The following is a 24,081-nucleotide window of genomic DNA, read 5'->3' on the forward strand; positions in this document are numbered from 1 at the left end:
ACGATAAAAATTGAAACATTAATAATATTGAAAGGTTGTCCAATACCCTAAAATAACAGTGTCAAGGCCACTAAAATGTTTTTCAGTTATAAGAGTTGCACAGACAAACATTGAAAAATGCACAAAATAAGACAATTCAAAGCATAAACTTTTATTGCAATTGTAAACAGGAGTTTGATTTTTAATCATTTCATAACTTTCTCATTCTAGTTAATCCACTCGAAATAAACCCTACTTCCATCTGCTCTTACAAAAACACATTCATATCTTACCACTGTAAAGAACTTCTGCTTGGTAAATTATTAAAGAATTTACAATATGTAAACACATGAAATCAGTCTGGAAGGTAGAGGACTAAACAGGTAAACTAGACTGATTTAATGTGTTAAATGACATCTGTAGATGCCCCCTCCCCCCAACCCTGTAGCAGTAGTAATCAATATTATTGCTTTGTTTCATTTCAGTAAGGTATAAAGATAATTACAGTGCTTCTACATACAGTATTATGTGGACAATTTTTTCACAATCTATAATGAAACAGCAATTATATTATTACCGCAACATTTAACAGCGGATCCTGAGAGGCTCTTAACTTGAAGATTACAGTAAGATAAAAGTGGGGGTAATGTAAAATTATGGTAATAAGATTATATATTGTAAAACCTAAAAGTAAAGGTAGCTCATACCATTTGAGGAAACCGATTTTAACAAATCATTTAAGTTCAAAAACTAATCCTAATGAGTACTTTCATTTTAATCCATTTGAGTAAATGACGCAATTTGAGTACAGTAAAACCCAATAAATGAAGAGAACTCAAACCAACCGAGTAGTGTAAAACCCAATGAGTTAAGGCAACTCAAACCGTTTGAGGAAACCGATTACTACAAACCATCAAGTTAAAAAACTAATTTATGAGTACTGTGAACTTACTCCATTCAACTTGAAGTATTGAGGTATTTAATTAACTCATTATCTTCAACACTAAGTTCAAAACTTTTTTTTAATAAGTAGAATTAACTTTCATTTTGAGTACATTGAGATAACTTGACTAATTTCAGATCATAAAGTTGACTGTTAGGTTTTTTTAGTGAATTTTAACTTGAGAATAATGTGAATGTCGTGACGTATATAGGAATGATAATGTAAAATTTGCCTTTACAAGCCATTTAAAGTACATTTTATGCTGCTAATTTAGCATAATCTTAATAGTATCTATCATTAAACGATTGTGTTTGTCTGTTTTATTGTTCTTATTTTTTAGCTTTTTTTTAACTTTAGGTAATTTATTCAAAAGTTGCCTGGACAACGTTTTAAAGTTGTATTTCTTCTAATATGAACATTATGCTTTATTTCAGTTTAATTTTACTTATTTATTCATTGTATTTTTACTCAAATTAAATTCTGTGATCAGTTGCACCCCTGTTGATTTGATGTGGTTATAATATAACACAACTGATTTGTAAAATGCATCTGTAGCACAATAGTTATTATATTTAATTTTGTAATGATCCTGAGATCCTTTTACGCTCCTATAATGATATTTGTTTGATGTATGTACTGAAAATAATATAAGAAAATAGTTCATTCGAAATATAATTTTTTATTTTGTGTTCTCATTATTGCTTTGTGAGGTTCACTCTGGTAAATGGTCTTAAGAATTTAATTTTAGGCTGGGTTCAGACTACACAATATCAGCCTTATTTCAAAGTGACTCATTGACCGGTTCATCTTGACCAAGACCAATATAATATCTTGCTTCGCTCACAACAGCCCAATAAAAAAAAACGAGAATGTTTAAAACAAGTTGGTCCTCTGTATTTTCACATTTAAACTCTTTGGTCATTTTTCTAGTTCTGCCACACTTGTCACATTAACCAACAAGAGCACAGAAGCTCTTCTGAACACTGCTTTCAAACAAAGCAAAATAAAATGAAAATGGGTTTGTGTCACTAGCTGGAATTATGCGATTAAAGAAGGTTTGGAGGAAAAACAGCTGGCGAAAAATTATTTAACGATTTTAAAAATGCATCCCTATTCTTTATCATGATTCTAAGCTTAGTTTTTAACAGCAGATAATGCTGTATTCTTTATAAACAACTCCACTCGGTTGGCACCTAATTCCTTACAAATACGCTTGAACCTAAAATAATCATTAAAAGTTCAGAAACATTTAAGTTAATTGCAGGAGTGTTCATCGTTAGCTGTTTACATTAATCTCATGACTTAAAAGCCAACTTACATGACATTCGAATGCACAAGCACTCTTCCTTGTGAGCATTTCGGTTATCTGTTTTTATTGTTTCCCACATCCAAAGTTGTTGCTGTGTCTAGTACTGTCAGAAATACCAACTTCAAAACCAATTCACAGTGAGAATTAAAATAATGTGATGATCCCAGCATTTACTACTTGTCCTCACTATTTATTGACACTCAAGTGGTTCTTTCTTTTTTTTGAACGCAAAAAAAGATTTTCTGAAGAATGCTGGAAATAGTAGAAATAGTAGCCATAGTGTGAACAGAAAATACTATGGAAGTCAATAGCCCCTTTCACACATACAGACCTTTCCGGAAAATTGCCGGCAATTTTCCGGAAAGGTTGTATGTGTGAACAGGTCCTTTTTGAAAATACCGGTAAATTCGTTCTGGCTATTTTCCAGAAAGAGAATTGGTAACAATACCGGCAATTTGCCGGAATGCTGCGCTGTGTGAATGCAGAAGGAAGATTGCCGTAATAAGCGCGTGCACGTCTAGAACGTGCTGACGTGAGACGTCTGCTTTAGCCAATCAGAACAGTCAGACGCGTTTACGTCCGCATAGTTTGTGAGAATAAAAGCCTTTGAATATTTTTCCTGACACATTTAGCTGCTTGAAGTTAGTCAGATCACGTTTATATGTTCTTCTTAATGCCAACTGTGTAAATAATCATCGATAAGATGCTTATGATAAGCCGTTGTTTGTTTACCTTCAAGCTTTGCGTGTGCCTGTGAAACAGCCTGTGAGCGCCTGCACACGCACATATTATGAACATCTCGACATGTGAAAGTGATCCTGCGAAAGTTGTTCACAATATTGATCATCCACAGAGTTTGTAATTTAGTCAAATGTTTACAAATACAAGCGCAGCCGTTTAAAGCTCATTTGTGGTGAATGATGTCAGAATTTACCGGTATTTTGGAATGGATGTGTGAATGCTCTTTTCCGGAAAATTTCCGTAACGTCCTCGCCTGTGTGAACAGCGCTTTTTTCAATATACCGGTAAAGTCGTTCTGGAAATTTTCCAGATATTTACCGGTATCACTGTGTGAAAGGGGCTAATGTCTTACTTTCTTTAGTATGTCTGTCATTATGTTCAATAGAAAAAAGACACTGAAATAAGTTTGGAACGAGCAGATGATGAGAAAATGATGACAGATTTTTTTATTTTTTGGTGAACTATCTCTTTAAACACTGATGATTGGCCATTGGTTTCATGCGCTCAATGGAAAGGACTGTGATTGGCTACAATGATTTTAGCTTCACAAACTTCACTGAACGCTTATACAGATACACTGATAGTGGAGCTATCCTTTAACTCAGTACGTAGTGAAGAGAATGAAGCGTTGATCATTGTAGTTAATCACAGCTGTAACGTTCGCTTGCAGAACGTATTTTGCATAAGTGTGTGCGTTCGTTTGTATGTATGTGGGTGTGTCGTTCATGCATGTGTTACAGGTACGAACGGCATTGGAGGATCCGCATTTCGTGCTGATGACGTTGGCCGCTGACGCTGGGTTGGCGCCACCAATCGCTGGTTGGCGTAGCGTTTAAAAGCCGAGCCCGAACTGCAATGGCGATCTCTCTCTCTCTCTCAGTCTCTCTTGCGAGGGCTAGTCTGAGAGAATGTGTTTTGCTTGTTTAATGCTCTTGTCTAAAGTTTGCGATTTAATAATCCTTGTGAAATTGTCCAGTTAACTGACATGTTTGAGTGATGCCTCGGAGAGGTGTAGGAGTGAGTAAGTCGGGCGATATACATATACAACACTCAGATTGACATTTTGTATTAGTTCACTAGGTTCAGGAGAATGTGCTGTTTTCTGTATGTTTTATTTTTAGTTAGAGCAGTTTAGTTAAGACGTTTGGTACGTTGAAGATGTTTCTTTTCATGCTTTTCTTTTCATATTTAGTTTAGTTTGGTGAAAACAGTTACTGAGTTTTGTTATATTTATTTCTTTGATTTAAGCACATTCAACTACTCCCTCTCCCCCTAGGTAATTCCTAATTTAATCATTGTAAATATTTTTCTTTCACTGTATAATATATTTTCAATGGTTTCATTGGATGTATGGGCAACAAATAATTGCAGTGATTATTTGGTTTTCAGTTTATTTCTTTCTCCATCCGCTTGTCACACACATTAAACCAATGTATGTTATGTCATCTACTTCTAGTTTAATATTAACATCTAAAAGGACGTAACAACAGCCATTTCCGTGGAACATTTGATAACTATGGCTGGCCATTCAGCAGTGTTTAAAGGGATGAATAAAAATCATTTACATACTTGTTTCAAACCTGCCTGAGTTTCTATAGAAGAAAGACCCATAAACAAGTTTGGAACAAGCAGATGATGAGTAAATGATGACAGATTTTTCAATTTAGGTGAACTATCTCTTTAATCACTGCTGAGTGGCCATTGGTTTCATGCACTCAATTGAAATGACTGTGATTAGCTTCAATGATCATCGTTTCACAAACTTCATCGAGTGCATACACGAATACTCTGATAGTGGAGCATTTAACAGTTGCATCTTGTAACTGCAGTGAAGAGAATGAAACGTTGATCATTGTAGCCAATCACAGTCATTTTAGTGTAGCATTTAATCACTATGGCCATTCAGCAGTGTTTAAAGAGGTTAATAAAAATCATTTACTCACACTTCACTTGTTTCAAATCTGCTTGATCTTCTATAAAAGAAAGACCCACATTTAAGTTTGGAACAAGCAGATGATGAGTAAACAATGATAGATTTTCATTGTTGGGTGAACCATCTCTTTAAATCATTGCTGATTGGCCATTGGTTTCATGTACTCAATGGAATTGACTGTGATTGGCTACAATGATCATCGCTTCACAAACAACACCTAGCACTTACACAGATATACTTAAAATGGAGCATTTGAAAGTTGTATTTTGTAGCTGTTAGTACTCAGTGAAGAAAATGAAGCGTTGATAATTGTAGCCAATCACAGTCATTCCGTGAAGAATTTGATCACTATGGCCATGCAGCAGTGTTTAAAGAGATGAATAAAAATAATTTATACATACTTCACTTGTTTCAAACCTGCTTGAATTTTTATAGAAGAAAGATCCACAAACAAGACGAGTAAATGATAACAGATTTTTTTGTTTTTGGGTGAACTATCTCTTTAATCACTGCTGATTGGCCATTGGTTTCATGCACTCAATTGAAATGACTGTGATTGGCTACAATGATCATCGTTTCACAAACTTCCTCGAGTGCATACACGAATACTCTGATAGTGGAGCATTTGACAGTTGCATCTTGTAACTGCAGTGAAGAGAATGAAACGTTGATCATTGTAGCCAATCACAGTCATTTTAGTGTAGCATTTGATCACTATGGCCATTCAGCAGTGTTTAAAGAGGCTAATACAACGCATTTACTCACACTTCACTTGTTTCAAATCTGCTTGATCTTCTATAAAAGAAAGATCCACATTTAAGTTTGGAACAAGCAGATGATGAGTAAACAATGATAGATTTTCATTGTTGTTTCCTCTCTTTAAATCATTGCTGATTGGCCATTGGTTTCATGCACTCAATGGAATTGACTGTGATTGGCTACAATGATCATCGCTTCACAAACTACACCTAGCGCTTACACAGATATACTGATAATGGAGCATTTGAAAGTTGCATTTTGTAACTGTTAGTACTCAGTGAATTGAGCGTTGATAATTGTAGCCAATCACAGTCATTCCGTGGAGAATTTGATCACTATGGCCATGCGGCAGTGTTTAAAGAGATGAATAAAAATCATTTATACATACTTCACTTGTTTCAAACCTGCTTGAATTTTTATAGAAGAAAGATCCACAAACAAGACGAGAAAATGATAACAGATTTTTTGGTTTTTGGGTGAACTATCTCTTTAATCACTGCTGATTGGCCATTGGTTTCATGCACTCAATAGAAATGACTGTGATTGGCTACAAAGATCATTGCTTCACAAACTTCACCGAGCGCTTACACGGATACACAGATAGTTGAGCTTTGAAAGTTGCATCTTGTAACTCAGTTAGTACACAGTGAAGAGAATAAAGTGTTGATGATTGTAGCCAATCACAGTCCTTTCCGTGGAGCATTTTATCACTGGCCATTCAGCAGTGTTTAAAGGAATTAATAAAATCATTTACACATACTTCATTTGTTTCAACCCTGCTTTGAGTTTCTTTCTTGTTAAACACAAACAAAGATATTTTGAAGAAATCTGAAACCTGTAACAATTATTTCCCACAGTATTTGTTTTTCCTACTATAAAGTCAAAGGTTAATGGTTTTTAGCTTTCGTCAAAATATCTTTTTTGTGTGTGTGTTCAACAAGAGAAAGTAACTCATAAAGGTTTAAACCACTACAGGGAAAGTTAATAATGAGTTAGTTTTATTTTTGGGGTAAACAAGCTCTTTGAGAACTCAAATGTCAGCTAGAAATTGATCAATGATAAACAGCAGTTGGTATTTTTAACAGCACTACTTGTACCTTCATCAAAGTTCTCCTCTGAGTCTGGTGTGCAGGTCCTCTTGATCGATTTTGGCAGTTTGCTCGTACCAGCGATGATGAGCCAGCAGGGCCAGATTACGGGCCGAAATCGCGCTCATCTCCATGGCACTGGCTGCCCATTCCACTGCATTGAGGTAATAGAGGCGATCGTGAAGGATGAATGGAGGCGTCCTACGCTGCGGTGGGCTGTATGAAGGGTATGCCAGCCAACGCTTCTCAAACACAGATTCCTGGGACAGAAAGATTTGCTGTAGGTGTTTCTCGGAAAGCGGCTGGGAGGAGAAGATCTTCCACACTTTGCTTTGTGTGGCAGAACTGCGAGTGTAACCTTTGGGGATTTTCACCGGGTCCAGAGAGCTCAGGCTGTGGATCTCTGAGGCTTTTTTGTCTAGTGTGAGGACGTCTGAAATGTAGAAGTCTTCTGGCTTGAGTGTGGTGCCCAGATAAGACACATTGAGCAGACCATGTACCAACGTGGCAACAGTTTGGTGGTATCGACCAGGAAAGTGGGACGGAATGGGTGGAGAGAAGCCTGAGAAGTTGATGTCCGACAGGCCCTGGTGGAGAGGTGTGGCAACTACAACTATGTCGTAGGTGGAATGGGCAGCACCAGACTCTCCGATGTAGTTTACTTCATAGAAACTTGTGACAGGACCTGAATGTGCAGCAAAAAATTGGTGAATGGAAAATTTGAATACTGTAGATACATGCACAGCAGTTTAGGGCTTTGGCACTGTGTGTTTTATATTAGGCTGCACAAACTTGCTGCACATTTTGTCAGTAAAGCTGGTTCTGTAATCAGTAGTAAATAGGGATGTAACGGTATCAGAATTTCACGGTACGGTAATACCTCGGTATGAATGTCACGGTACGGTATTTATTGAATTATTTACAGGAAAAAACAAAACTTATGAAAATACTCCAAAAAAGTGCCAAAAGTGTCAATGACATACAAATTAGCCATCTCTCTGTAAGCTTTGAAACAGGAACTTCAATTTTAATAACAAAAAATTATTAAACCATGTAAAAAAAATTAAGTTTCAATTTAGTATTGTTGAAAACTCATCGCATTCAACATTTAATCACTCACTCACTTAGATAGAGATGGGTTTTAAGGAAAATTATCATATAAATATAATCTGGTAAAAGCTGGTATCTCTGGGTATTTACAATGTCCCTTGCAACAGAAAAAAACCCTCTCATTTGGGACTGAGGTTTCTGGGACAGAGAGATATGACTTGGCCCAGGTTGACAGCAGTGGGTAACGTTGTGCATTGTCTTTTCCCCACTTGAGAAGACAAGCCAAGAGTGAGATAGAGGTCTCATGTCTGCATCAATCTGAACAGTGTGCTGTGTTTCTGCAGTCCCCATGACTCTTATTAGTCGTATTCCCCAACTTGCAGGCATGTGCACACATAGGGCTCAACCTGTGCAGTTCACATGCCCTTTTTAGTCTTGGATAGAAAGTGCCCTTCCAAAATGATCAAAAGTGCCCCCGCGACGCGACACACCCTCCGTCCCGCTCTTCAGTAGTCGCGCGACAACACCGCTCTTGAGTATGCGCGCTCAACCCCCCCTACCCGCTTTACAGTACGCGCGTGACAACACCGATATTCAGTACGCGCGCGACAACTCAGCTGATCAGAACGCGCGCGACAACACCGCTATTCAGTACGCGTGCGGCGACAACACCTGCTTCAAGTTCGATCATTTCCAGCTCTTTTTGATCCCCGCTTCTAGCAGCACACTCCATTTCCGCATTACTGTATCTGTAGCGACAACAGACCGCAAGGGATGATGGCCAAGCCTGGGCTAATGGGAATTGTAGTTTCCGCTACCTCCCGTTCGCTTCATTCGCCTGAGCAAATTTTCGCAGAAGACCTATAGTTTTATTGAGTCATGCGACTACGGTAATATCGAAAAAAATTAATATTGCGGTATGACGGTATTTATAATACCATTATATCCCTAGTAGTAAATCTTTAGCGCCTACTTTCAGTTGGAGCAGCGTTTACTACACAGAGCCACAGTTCGCTGACTTGCAAAGCCAAAATCACAGAAAATTTAATTGACATGATTTGAAATCAACGATGATAGTTCTGCGATTTGACAGCTGTTTTACATCACTTCTCTTTGATCTGCAGCTCTGTGTTGCTGCTACATCTGAAAGAACATGAATATACCACATTTAATAACGTTTTTACTTCATAGCTTCAGCTGAGTGTCTAAAATAAATCATTCAGTGAGATGATCTGTAGTTGTGTGATTATTAGTCATGATGAATAAATAAAATGAGTTAAATCCTCTATTTTTTGTGAGAGCGCCCTCTGCTCTTCAGAGGAGATTTACTTCTGATCACAGAGCTGTGCTTCATTGACAAGATGTGCATGACACAAGCAGCTTTTTGCTAAATTATGATCTCGATTTGACTTCAATTTATCATGCAGTGCTAGTTTAAAGGTGCAGTAGCTGATTGTCTTCAGACACATGTTTTGTTGTGGTGGTCGAAAGTATCTTCACATTCAACTAGTATTGATTAAAGTAAATTATCTATGTGTTTATATGTATTTTTATATTCTGGGTAAGGCATAAAATTTTTTTTTTAAAAATCATTCAATTGAATATTGTCAGGCCGACATTTTCTATAATTCTGATAAGCAGCCCAAAGTGTCAGCAAATGGAGATTTGTACAACGGCACATCTCTGTTCACGCTTAGTTGACATTATCCGCCATCGTATGCACATAAGACAATCAGTAGCGGTAAAATCAAATGCTGAACTGAAACTTTTTAAAATCCTGAATCAGTATTGGAGTTACTTTTGCACGCTGAAGGAAGGATGACACCATGGTTGAAGTCTTTCTTTAAAACAGGCAATGTTCAGTTTTAATACTATTTTAATCCCCCAGAGCTGATGTAGATTGTGTTGTTATGAATGGACTACATGCACAGAAGTGTTGTTCAGCCACTGAAATCTTCAGGAGAAAGATTGATGGGACTATTTTCAGTTTCATAAGGGCCTTTTACAGCATATATAATGTAGATTTTTATTTTATACATCAGTAAATAGCACTATTCCACCTATCCTGCTTTACTGAAGTGAAGTTGGTTTTATAATCACATTGGTTCATTTTTGAACAATGACAGCCTCCCTATACTGTTCACCATGTTACTCTGAATATTCACTCTGAAATAGCATATAAGTATGGCTTAGTATTGAGTGTAATTCCTGCACGCCGCTGCCCAACCACTAACTAAATTTCTAACTGGCAAATGACATGAGCTAGCGGGTTGTCTGCTGTCATGTCACGGTGCGTGTGTTCGCGGTTTCAGGAGGTGTGGCTTTGAAACACAGTCCCTCCCCTGCCGTCCAAAGATAATATGCTAACTGGTTAGCATTTTAGCAGATCAACTACTGCACCTTTAAAATGTTTAGCTAAATTTCCATTAAACTTTATTAAGATGAGTGTTGTCAAAGAAACATTACTACTCCTGTTGTCTAATCTACCAGAGCCATCTGACATTACCACTATACATAGCCTGAATATTAAAAACATCACACAGTTTGCAGTATTGAAATGTAGTTATCTCCTTCATATGTCTTTTATATGAACAGGCTTGGCACAAGCATTTTATTATTTTATTTTATGTAATGATAATTTGATGTTTAATATGTTATATATTTATTATATTTTACATGATTTACAAGGTAAAGCAACCTTTTGTAATATTGTAAATACGGTCACTGTCACTTTTTAATGATTTTTATTAATCCTTGTTAAATAAAATCTCCTTTTTAATGTACAAATGTTTGAATGGTAGTGTAAGAATTGAAATTTTATAAATATTTTTGACAATTCAAAACATGAGCTGAAAACAGAGACTGTTGACCACAACCCAGCAGGTGAGAATGCGGGAAAAACCAGTTCCTGCTGCATTTGCATCTGAGTCTGCTGAAACTCGGCTTCAACCACCCCAACTCACACATATGGTCATTTCAATGTTTGAATGTTCTAGATTAACCAAACTGACTTTAACTATCATGTTTGATTTCAATTGAAATGTCTCAGTGCGATTGGTACAATGGTCTCATTCTCTCAGAAATAGACATAATCAAAACAATAAATATATAACTTCAGGCATCTTTTGAACCACTGTGAAGGGTGTGACTTTTCCACAGGCAGGACTAAATGCAAATGCCTTTTGTTATGCACACACCCCCTTCCTTGAGGGAATTCTTGGATTATTTAAGGTAAGGTTTGAGAAAGGCTTAGCGCGATACTGCTTACCCAGATCAGCCCGTAACATGGAGCTAACTCCATGTTATGTATATTTTGAAGTCAGGTATGCATCTTTTCATCTTGGATTTGTCTTTGATAATTTGATGTTTTGTATTGATCGTTTATGAATTAACTGATTGAATTTGGCATAATACATTTACCTGACTAATAAATTATGTTTTGAATTATTCAAACCTCGTGTTATTATCACTGGTAAATGTTGTTGTCCATAGCACTACAAGCCACTGTACAGGTTAGTAACGGACTAAAACATGTTAGATGGAGCAGCGTGGCACGCTATACAATGTTGTTAGAGATCCGACTAACAAATTGGCATTAATTCCAGTATACTTAGACTGTAAAAGGCCAACTATTTAGAACAACAAAATATTGTTGAAACTACTTTAAATGTGGATATTTAGGCCTTCATCTACAAACTTATAATCCTGTGCGATTATTATTAAAATACTTTGTCTTGATTAAGTAGATAACAGATCTATGGGGACCACATAAAAAATCTCCTAAATTGAGTAAGTAGGGTTCTGCCACTTTAGGAGAGTGGTTAATCGCCTCTGTTTAATGACCAAGACTGACAAGCTTGTATTAAGAGATTGTATACCCGGCCGCTGCATGACTCGAGATGCTATAGGAATCTGAGTAAATGAGAATAAGGTATAATAACAAATCAAAAGAATATTCAATCATAATCTAAAATCATGTGAAAGGAAACAAAATAACCTTCTCAATGTTTTATAATTGGAGTCAAATAAAACGAGGATAAAAAATATTAATATTCTAAACCACCTCATACTAAAATTGGAGTCAGATATGAGTTAAGTTTAATATAGATCAACATTGTGCACTGGAAAGACCGAACATGCAGTGAACCTTCATCCACCATTGGATACCGTCATTGGACCAACTGGCTGGACCCTACAGTAGTGTGTATGATACATTAAAAGATTTACAATAATGTTTAAAGAAAATTGTACCAGTTTTGGATGGCCTGGTCTTCATGGAGATGGCAGTCACACGAGCTGGAACAACTTCAGCTTTGCTGTGGTACAGAAGACCAGAACAAACCAACTTATTCCCTCCATCCACAGCCCACAAACCTGAGCTGGCTCCTGCTAGAGAAACAGCACCTGCAAAAAGAATAATAAACATACATTACATAACATAATTCACAAATTAGTGCTTCCTAAACGCTTTTGCTTTTAGCTTTTTCCATTGTGTAGCTTCAAAATTATGAAAAATGTACATAGAATCACTCTAAATGACTCTTGGTGCAACAATCCAAGAAAGTACTATTTACATCTTATATATCCTTAAATATACATCAAAATATGCTCATATCTGCATTTCCGATCAATTTGCATACCTACAAATCCATTGATTCGAACAGTCTGTCCGTAGTTGACTCGTGTGACAGGGGTAACAATGTCATTGAGGAAGACCTGAGAGAAGCCCTCAGCCAGCATGGCCTCCTCCAGCGTCTGATTGACCAGAGTGAGAAACGAGTCTCCACCCATGGCATGCAACATCTTCTCCACGCTAGAAAACGAGTAGCTGAACTGCTGGTACTGATATATCCTACAGAAAATGCAGAAAGCAATCAACCTTTAATGCTTATTTCACACAAAAATGAATGTTTAGTCATTTGTTCATCTTGATGTTGCTGCAAAACTGTAATACACCCTTTGTTATTTTAACATTTTTCAAAATAACTTTTTCTGTTCAACAGATGAAACTCAGGTGAAGGGTGAGTAAATGATGATAGGTGAACTGCCCCTTTAAGATGCCACCACAGCAGACAAACCTCATGAACTTGTCCAGAATGCCCTCCACCCACATATGCATTCGAATGAAGTTGAGTCCGTATCTCCACAGCATGCGTATGACATTCACTAAGTACCAGTCGCTCTCTTCAAAGGTCAGTTCCTTCCCGTCAAATATCGCCATTTTAGAAGAAACATCCGCACGAACAGACAGACCTGACCAGACAATATAACATGCAAAATTTAATTTAACCCATCCAATTGTGCATTTTGGAGAGGATAGGACAATAAAAGTATAGTTCACACAAAAATTAAATTTTGCTGTTAATTTACTCGGCCTCAGGCACAATTTACATTCAAGTGTTTTCATTTTAAAATGTACAAGTTTTATTACTGTTACGCCTGACATCAACATAGGGGTGGGCGATTAATTGAAAAGTAATTGAAATCAACATTCTGAATTTAAAATCGACCTAATATGGGCTGCGTCCGAAACGCATACTTCCATACTATATAGTACGCTAAAATCAGTATGCGAGCCGAGTAGTATGTCCGAATTCATAGAATTCGAAAATCAGTAGGCGAGACGTACCCGGATGACTTACTACTTCTGGCAAGATTCTGAAGTGCGCATCCCATGCACGCTGCGCTCCCATAATGCCCCGTGAGAGAATTCATGAATGGAAGTGAGGCGACGCAACTGACGCAGGTAGGTCACGTGACCATGACAAAATGGCGGATGTAGTACGTCCGAATTCCATTCATACTTTTCACATTCATACTGTATAGAACGTACTTTTCTAATGGCCGAGTAGTACGTTTAAATTCAAATGCAGTACCTACTGAGTAGTAGGCGGTTTCGGACGCAGCCTTGGTTTCCAAAAGTGCAAGTTATTAATTTTCGCTTTTTTATAAGATAAAAAGGGACTCCTCGTTTTAGGCAATGTGTATTTTAATTTCCGTTGTTCAGCGTTGATGTTTGTAGATGCGTATATTTTGGTCATTGATTCTGATGCGTTTGTTGCTTGAACAGGTCAATAATAAAGTGAAATGGCCATACCTTTGCAAATAAAGTTAGATATTTCAATCCATTTATTGTGCATTTTTTTAAAATGAAAAAGTAAACATCAAAACAAATATAAACCCGTTCTCACAGCCATGGGCTGCGTCCGAAACCGCCTACTACTCAGTAGGTACTGCATTTGAATGTAAACTTACTACTCGGCCGTTATAAAAGTACCTTCTATACAGTATGAACGTGAAAAGTATGAATGAAATTCGGACGTACTACATCCGCCATTTTGTCATGGTCACGTGACCTACCTGCGTCAATTGCATTGCTTTACTCCCATTCATGAATTTGCTCGCGGGGCATCATGGGATAGCGCAGCATGCATGGGATGCGCACTCTAGAATCTCGCCGGAAGTAGTAAGTAATCCGGGTACTTCTCGCATACTGATTTTCGAATTCTATGAATTTGGACATACTACTCGGCTCGCATACTGATTTAAGCGTACTATATAGTATGGAAGTATGCGGTTTCGGACGCAGCCATGATGGTCAAAAAGTTTGTTTGACCTTCTTCTTTGCCTCTCAGCTCATCATGAGGAGAGCATAAATACATTATACACCATCTAGTGGTGTGAAAGAAAATTGCAATCCACAAATGGCTCCAACAATGTTTAATAAATAATTATAGATACTAGATAGTGTTTCTTTCATTTACTTTAAAATCAAGTAATGCACCCTTCATTCAAAAATCTCTCATTTATGTGAGCATATGTAAGCATATTTACAGCACAAAACCTGCACTATGAACTATGAGAAATAAATAAATAAATAATCGTTCATTAATCATAATAGAGTCAAAATGCTTAATTAATTGAGATTAAGATTTTAGGTAAAATCGCCCAGCCCTACATCAACACTACTTCAGCAATCCTCAAGTCACCAAAACTGGCATAGCTATCCACAATCACCCTCTGACTGGCCTTCTGGATTATTGCGTAACGTTCTCTGATTCGTCAAACCTCTCTTGTATGACCATTACACAACAGGTAGATGGGAAGAATTATTTTATTCAAAATATGCATAAACCGTAAGTGTGTATGGTCATGTATCATGCGTTTTAAGCATAGACTGTAAAATATAAGGACTTAGTATCCGTGACATCACCCATAGTTTTCTAAAGAGCGCAAAAGAAGCCACAAGCGTCATTACACCCACGGCGGGATGCCAAACAAGGGCAAAGAGGCGGAGAGTGAGCAGAGCTACAGACACCTGCTGGCATTTTGCTTGGACCTGGTTCAGACACACTTTACTTTGGGAGAACGCTCAATACTTTATCACCTGTGACTCGTTTGTATTCTGACCACTTGTCCTTGGTTGTACACTAAATCAATAAAGTGTTTAGACTTTTAAAAACACTGCTGTAATACATTGAGCCACTAAACACTGTTCTTATGATGTTTTTCAACATGAGGAAAATGCAAATTACTTCCAAACACTTTAGATATAGTCTGTGTTAGTTAATGTAGGACTATTGATGAAATCCAGCTTAACACTGTATGACAACGCTTCAGATGACTGTTCTAGAGCCTACAGCTAATCAATTCGTCAGATTCTGGAGTGCATTACAGCTCTAAATATAAATATAAACGATAAATGATCTTAAATAAAACAAATACATGTATAGAGATGGTATATAAGTATGTAACTTTACTCACATGGGAAACGGAGGCCACGTGAATGGTTTGTGAGCACAATTAAGTGCACTCAGCATGCCATGCCATCTAATAATTGTAGGAAACAAGTCCAAAAGGCAGTTGACTGTGTAAAGCCACATAAAACAACACAGAAATACGATAAATATGCCGAGTTCAGTGGCTAATCTGCAGGATTCAGCTGAGGTGACGTGACGGCGACCAACGAGACCTAGCTGTCAATCAAGTGGCCACGCCCTTAATTATGCAAAATTAATATAACTTAATATAAAGGAAACGGACGAGTTATAAAAAAATTCACCCCCCTCACAGTTGTCATGAAGGGTAATATTAGCTGTATCAACCAAAATCTTTTTTTGTACCAGGCTGTAAACACCTTTTTTTCTGCTGTAAAGTTGGCCATTCTGACAGTGGGCTCAATTGAAATTTGCTCTATTTTGGAGCCAGGAGCGGCCAGGACTAGCGGAATTTCGGATGAATTGCAGTTTTAGTTACTTCCGTATTTATTCTCCTGAGGGAGAGCTGGAGGTTGCCGCTTGGTTTTAAGTCGTATAGGGTGGAAAGAGATCTGCATGTTTTTCTGAAATGCAGTAAAAATGCCAGTCTAAAAAAAGGAGTGCTTCCATTCTATAATGCATGCCACTTGAAAACAAAAACACACTAGAGTAAATGCAGCCTCAGGCCATCCAAGATGTAGAATACTATTTTGTCATCAGTAGAACATAAAAAATGCTTAGCTGAAAACATCCTGCTGAGTCAATATTTTGGTCTTCCAGAGTAAAAACAAATATAAAACATATCACTTTAGTTTAAGTACAAATTCTAATGATTAACAGCTGACTCATTATTACCTGCTTATTATTAAGTTGTTTGTTAGTACTTATAAAGTATGCTCGTATTCTACATCCCGAATCCTACCCAATACCTAAACCCAGGCACGTGCACACATTGGGCTCAACCTGTGCAGTGCACATGCTCGTGGATATAAAGTGCCCTTCCAAAATCATCTGAAGTGCCACCACGATAAACCTTTTCAAAAAAGAAAATACACATTTTACCTCTACCAAGACGGAAAAACACAACAATAATGAATACATAACAATATGGTGTCATGGATTGTCAATCAAAATATGTTGTTATAATGGAAGTCAATAGAGCAAATACAGCCACTAACATTACGAAAAGGTAGTCACTTTGTTTTGAGTGTATTGTTGAATTCTTAAACAATTTCAAACCGTTTACCCCAAATATATGTGTCAAAATAAGATTTGTCACCAAAAATCATTCCATTTGCTAAAACACAGAGAGGGTTGTGGCCAAATTAAAACTTAAAAATCACCCCAGAGTGGATGAAAACATCCCCAAAAGCTCATACGAGATATTATTGTTTCGAAGAAAAAAAGTCCTACACGTTTTGGATGAAAGGAAGTTTCGTAAACTGACAACAAACTACAACTTTTTGTGTGAACTATTCATTGAAAATAGTGTTTCCCAACCCTGTTCCTGAAGGCCAACAGTACATATTTTGGATGTGTCCCATATCTGACCCATTCATTTAGAGGTTTTAGAATCTCTTTTAATGTTCTGACGAGTTGATTCATTCATTCATTCATTCATTCATTTCTTGTTGGCTTAGTCCCTTTATTTATCCGGGGTCGCCACAGCGGAATGAACCACCAACTTATCCAGCAGGTTTTTACGCAGCGGATGCCCTTCCAGCCGTAATGCCGAGTTCAGACTGCATGATTTTCAAAGTAGTCATGTCACAGATGTTTTCACACTGCATGACTATCTGGGCTAGCGTTTCGTCGCTGCTTTGTTTACACTGCAAGATGGATCGGCGACAGGGACATTCACATTGCATGAGTTTACTATAGGAAGAATCGCCGACAACTTCGTCCAAACTACGTCTCACAGCCAAAAACATGTAGTATATCTCTTGTTATTAACTACATAATGAGAAAGAAGCCTTTAATGGGGTAGAACATGTACATGTTTGCTCACCTGCGTTTAAAGGGAATTATCCATTCCTCCTCAACGTTGATAATAAACTATTTTCTTTCTGTCTGAAACGTCAAACAGACACGGTTGCTCCTGAGTCCTGTCAAACCTCCACTAGTTTTTCCTCCATTTCGTGGGTCCAAATAAACCGAAAAAGAGCGCTTTTAACTTCTCTCCCAGCCTCCCGCTGGCCTGCAGCAGGTATACACACACGCACACAAAAGTGAAAGCTGCTCTCTCATTGGCTGTAGGCTATGGCTGATGTTATTTTCAGTCAAAACTCAATTCACACAACATGATAGCATGTCAAATATCTCGCAGGCATCGGCGACTCATCGGCGATTCTCTCAGATCGAGTCTTTGATAGTTCATACTGTGTGATTGTCACTCACGTGCACGAGCAGCGATTTGCCTGTGATTTCAGGCATTTGTCGGCGATTTCTCAAAACCTGTCGGCGAGCCAAAATCGGGGCTAAAATCACGCAGTCTGAACTAGGCATAATCCATCACACACACACACACAAACACACAAACACACAAACACACACACACACACACACACACACACACACAAACACACACTATGGACAATTTAGCCTTCCCAATTCACCTGTCCGCATGTCTTTGGACTGTGGGGGAAACCGGAGCACCCGAAGGAAACCCACGCGAACGCAGGGAGAACATGCAAACTCCTCACAGAAACGCCATCTGAGCCGAGGTTTGAACCAGCAACCTTCTTGCTGTGAGGCGACAGCACTACCTACTGCCGTTGCCTGAGTTGATTCAGCTGTGTTTAATTAGAAAGAGGTTGAAAGTGTGTACTGTTGATGGGTCTTCATGAAACAGGGTTGGGAAACACTGCTTTAAAGAGAGAAGTAGACACTGACCGAGTTTGTCCAGAAAGTGTTTCATATGCAGGTTGAGCGGGTGAATGATGGATCCTCCAGTCTCATATTCGTGTCCTCCAATGTTCTCAGTGGCCAGACGACCTCCGACAGTCCCTGCCTCGAACACTTCGATCTTCACAGCAGGTCCAAACTCCTGCCTCAAGAAAAATGCTGTTGCTGTGCCTCCAATACCACCTCCAATTATTGCTGAAGAGGAAGCCGATATTTAACAGAGCAGATCCTGGCAAACACACCCATTACCCTATAGAACCTACTGTATCATATCTGATCAATTTCACAGGCTACAAATTATCAACAATTAAACAAGAAAGGACATAACTCACAGTATTTTCTATTATATTTTTCTTTTTCTTTTTTTGTTTGGTCGAAAAAAAAATAATAATATGGTTAATATTAATAGCCCCCTTAATAATTATTTTTATTGGCCTAAAAAAACCCTGTTGTTGAGTTGTTAAAATTATTTACTGTCATCATGACAAAGACCAAATAAATTAGTTATTTAAACTATTGTTAAAATTAAAACTATTGTTTTTCTCTCCATTAGGGCTGCACAATATCAATGTGATCATTCAAATTAGTTACATCACAGCATATGCAATGTGGAGTCTGGCATACAGTTTATTATTTATGTGTTTTTGAGGCATGAGGATTTTAAAAGCACTCAGGCATAAGAAATTGTAGCACTCGTAACTTTATTAATGATTAAAATCGAATTATTTATATTTAATAAAGACAATGCAATATTATTTTACATTTGATTATTTAATTATTGTACCCGAGTACCATAAAACACTGTTTAGTCCATTTTTTTTTCATTCTCTATAGTTTTTTTCCCTATTGTATTAATCTATCCTCTAAGATAGTTTTTTAAATGTATTTTATGCAAGATAATAATGTAAAATTATTAATTCATTCCAAATAGAGATATTCCAGTTATTTGGTGAAGTTGTATTCAGTTATTCATCTATGAGTAGACCCCTCACAAATCTCTCACTTAAATTTATATTTTCTATAGGAAGCTTTACAATATTATTATTTATTTTATTATTATTTATTTATTATTATATACATTATTTACAAGATTATTATTTCATGCATAAACTTTAGATTAATCAGTACTAAAACCAAATCTGGAACTAATCTAACAAAATAACTTATGATAACGGTCCATAATTAGTACCCTAAAGTTTATATGTATGAGAAAAACATTAAATACAAAAATTTCAAGAGATACAAAAAATGTTTACAGTTTTGTAGTTGCAGTTTTTTTCCAATATTTTGCTTGAATTTAAAAGTATTATCTTTATATTTCTAAAGATGTTCTGAGGCTAAAATATCATTTTAATAAATATATCCATTTAATAAATCTGTTTTGTTCGAATGCCCCAAAATACATTGCTTATATTCACTGAGAAATGGATACAGATATTCATCTTCAAAATGGGGTGAACTCAATTATGCTGAGCACTGTATATCGTATAAAATATTGCAATTTTCCAATACCACGCAGCCCTACTCGCAGCCCTACTCTACATAAAACATCACTTGGAAAATATTTTTAAAAGAATTAAGATTTCAGAGGAGGGATAATAATTTGTATAGCTATAAGTTTTCCATTTCTTAGTTCTAAAAACTATCTTGTATCTTAAACAATGAATTAATGCTAAACTTTATCATACCGATTTTTCTGGGCGCTTCTCTGACTTCAGGGGCAGAGGCAAGTCCTCTTCGTCCAATTTGACAAAGGCCGAGAAAAAGGAAAGCCTTCACTGACAGGTGTCTCAGAGCCATTCTGATGATTTAGTGTTTCCCAAATATTAACATCTGAAAACACATGAAATGAAAGTAGGTGTTGGATAAATTCACACAATCACAAAGATTTACAAAACATATATTGCATTTCTTCCATAAAAATAAACTGTAACAGTTTTCCTGTGTTTTCATAACAAAATTACAAAGAACGAGTTGAATAAAAAATGAAATACATCACTATAAAAACATGTATGTGATTGATGACATGCATATTACAAGTTGTAAACATTTTTAATTTAAAGGACCAGAGAGTAATTGTACAACATACTTTATGAGCTGTAATTATGAAAAAGCTACTTGTTTTCAGACAAGTGAACACATAATACTAAATCATCATGTGTTTAATTCTTGAAGGTTCAACTGCTATTGAAAAAAAATGTATAGTATTTAACATAATTGCAGTTATTATTTAGAATTTTAAATTAGATAAAATTTTAATAAGACTACAATTGCATTTGATTTGTTTTGTTTCTATATATAGGGGCGGGGGGTATGAATAATTACGAGCTTGACTTTATACACACACACACACATTCGATCAGAATCTAATGAAAATTAATAAAAGGGTTTCACACTTGCAATACAAACAAACACACAAAGCCAGGATGGTACTGTACCAAAACAAAACCTTACTGATTTTTATGTGTGCGTGTCAACCTGAAATAAAAAACAACTTTGATTTTTGAACAGTTGGTCAAATATATGTATTTTTAATAATATGTATGATGTATGACAGTTCGAAAACTTTATAACACACACACACACACACACACACACACACACACACACACACACACACACACACACACACACACACACACACACACACACACGTTTGTTTGTTGACATAACATAGGTTTCCATTCATTTTATACTGTCCAAATAGTATATTATATTGCCCTTATACTACACCTTCCCTATACCCAACCTTCACAGGAGACTGTGTGCAGCTTTACTCTCTGATTAAACTCATTCTGTAGGATTTATAAGCATTTTGAGAAATGAGGACGTCACCAATGTCCTTATATTTCACCTCCTTTTTGTAATACCTGTGTCATACCCATGTCATTATACAGATTTGTGTCCTGATATGTTCAAAAACACGTACACACACACACACACACACACACACACACACACACACACACTTGAGGTCAGAATTAATAGCCCCCTTGAACTATTAGCCCCGTTTATTTTTTTGCCCCCCCCAAATTTCTGTTTGATGGACGATTTTTTTCAACGCATTTCTTAACACAATAGTTTTAATAACTCATCTCTAATAACTGATTTATTTTATCTTTGCCATGATGACAGCACATAATATTCATTCATTTTCTTGTCGGGTTAGTCCCTTTATTAATCTGGGGTCGCTACAGCAGAATGAACCGCCAACTTATCCAGCACGTTTTTACTGTGGGGGAAACCGGAGCACCCGGAGGAAACCCACGCGAATGCAGGGAGAACATGCAAACTCCACACAGACACGCCAACTGAGCCGAGGATCGAACCAGCGACCTTCTTGCTGTGAGGCAATAGCACTACCTACTGCGCCACTGCTTCGCCCAGCACATAATATTTTACTAGATATTTTTCAAAACTCTTCTATACAGTTTAAAGTGACATTTAAAGGCTTAACTAGGTTAATTAGGTTAACTAGGCAGGTCCGGGTAATTAGGCAAATTATTGTATAACGATAGTTTGTTCCGTAGACTATTGGAAAAAAAATTAGCTTAAAGGGGCTAAAAAATTTGACCTTAAAATGTTTAAAAAAAATAAAAACTGCTTTTATTCTAGCCGACATAAAACAAATAAGACTTTCTCTTAAAGTAATACTATTATCAGACATACTGTGAAAATTTCCTTGCTATGTTAAACATTATTTTGGAAATATTTAGAAATCAAAATCAAAAGGGGGGCTAATAATTCTGACTTCAACTGTATATATGTGGTTTCTGCAGGTTTCATCATGTCAAGTTTAAGATTTTTTAAGACCATTATAAATGAAATTTTAGACTTCTACAGGGCCAAACACTAATTATGTTTTTTTTTTGTAACGACCAATGGAATTGAAAAAAATCTAATCTAGTTATTTCTTCACCACATATTTTATTTTTGTCAAAACAAGAAAACTCTAATTGTATACACTTTTTTTCAACACAATGGCCTTTGTATGACAAGTTTAACATTGTTAAAAGTATATTTATTGTGAAGAAAAATACACAAATAGTTAAAAATATATATTTGTTTTTGGAGCCATTTTCAGACAACTCGCCCCCGTCATTCCCTCATCCTGCTGTTTTACCTGTTTTACAACTGTTTTAAAGAGTTTTTGTGTAAATGGAAGATTGCGTAAAGAGATATATGGCTGTTATTATCATGAGGAATTCTGTAATTGTTTTTAGATTTGTCTTTTCCTGATTAGAGAACTTATTTAAGAGAATTTGCAGAAAAAAATTCTACAAGCTGTTGTGAAAAAAAAAATCTGCAATAAAAAAATGTAAATATATATTCAAAAATAAAGTATTGAGATATATTGTTGGTGATTGGATGGCTGTCGGCCCGACTGGGTAACATTTGGAACATTCTAAAATGCTTAACGTGAAAAAGCTTAACATGGATCAATGTACCCACTAATAAACCAGAGAAACCCAAATTTCTGTCACTTGTATTTAACCCCAACTACTGTAAAAAGAACGGGCTTAATTCTATAGATAATAGGAAAAACAGCACATTAAGCGTTTTCTCCCCATTAAAGTTTATTATAAGGAAAAAGCTTAACGTGGCTTAATGTACCTTAACAACAAGCGGGAAAAATCAAATTCCTATCAAATTTTACTCATGACAAACACTTTCTGATGTCAAAATAATGATCTTGAATTTTAGTTAGTGAACATTTTTACATTTTGCGTTTTAAGTCCATTATAAGGAAACAGCTTAACATGGCTTAACGCACCATAACACCGACCAGGGAAAGCCAAATTTCAGTCAAACTTTACTTGTGATTAACACTACATATTGTCAAAAGAACGAGCCCTAATTCCATAGATCAGTGGTTCTCAATCTTTTTTTCATCAAGTATCACCTCATAAAAAATAGTCTCTCCAAGTACCACCAAAATGAGCAGTATTGAATTACAATAGCGTAGTAGGCTCAGTAAAGCAGCTACAACTCTGCAAAGTTAAAAAACGTGGCAGATTACCACAGAAATATAGGCTATATGTCATATATGGCATATTATATACATCATTTTTGATAAATTTTGAAATGTGTGTAGCATGTACATGACATATTTCATTCCTCCGCGTACCACTAGAAGGAAGCCCGCGTACCACTAGTGGTACACGTACCACAGTTTGAGAACCACTGATATAGATAAAGAGAACAATATCTCGTTAAGCATTTTCTCCCCATTAAAGTCCATAATAAGGAAAGGCTTAACATAACTTTACAATAACCTTGGAAAACCAAATGTTAAAAAAACTGTTCATGTAATCAAAGTTAGTGTTAATCACAAGTAAAAATTTTTAGAAATTTGATTTGATTTCCCCTGTTTGTTGTTAAGGTACATTAAGCCACGTTAAGCTTTTTCCTTATAATTAACTTCAATGGGGGAGAAAATGCTTAATGTGCTTTTTTCACTTTATCTATGAAATTGGTACTAGTTTTTTTTTTTTTTTTTTTTACAGTAACGTTGGTTGGGGTTAATAACAAGTAAAGTTTGACAGAAATGTGGGTTTCTCTGGTTTAGGTACATTAAGGTAAGTTTCTTGCACAACTTTTAAAATGAAGACCCGTTT

The 24,081-nt window shown here is 36.4% G+C and overlaps 1 protein-coding gene across 5 annotated transcripts in view; it reads right to left on the minus strand.

Annotated features, from left to right (window-relative positions):
* The window catches only part of pcyox1 (prenylcysteine oxidase 1), a 29,562-nt gene that overhangs the window by 4,881 nt on the left and 600 nt on the right, over positions 1–24,081 (minus strand). For 2 of the 5 annotated variants that reach the window (XM_073913965.1, XM_073913964.1), the window contains exons 2-7: positions 20,152–20,296; positions 18,452–18,658; positions 12,881–13,055; positions 12,443–12,654; positions 12,054–12,206; positions 6,762–7,437 (exon numbers count right to left, since the gene is read on the minus strand). In XM_073913965.1, the coding sequence (XP_073770066.1) occupies positions 6,767–7,437; positions 12,054–12,206; positions 12,443–12,654; positions 12,881–13,055; positions 18,452–18,658; positions 20,152–20,263 (1,530 nt within the window). In that variant the 5' untranslated portion in view covers positions 20,264–20,296 and the 3' untranslated portion in view covers positions 6,762–6,766. 5 annotated transcript variants of the gene reach the window in all.

The sequence above is a fragment of the Danio rerio genome, chromosome 10 (assembly GCF_049306965.1).
Source record: "Danio rerio strain Tuebingen ecotype United States chromosome 10, GRCz12tu, whole genome shotgun sequence".
Lineage (NCBI taxonomy): Eukaryota > Metazoa > Chordata > Actinopteri > Cypriniformes > Danionidae > Danio > Danio rerio.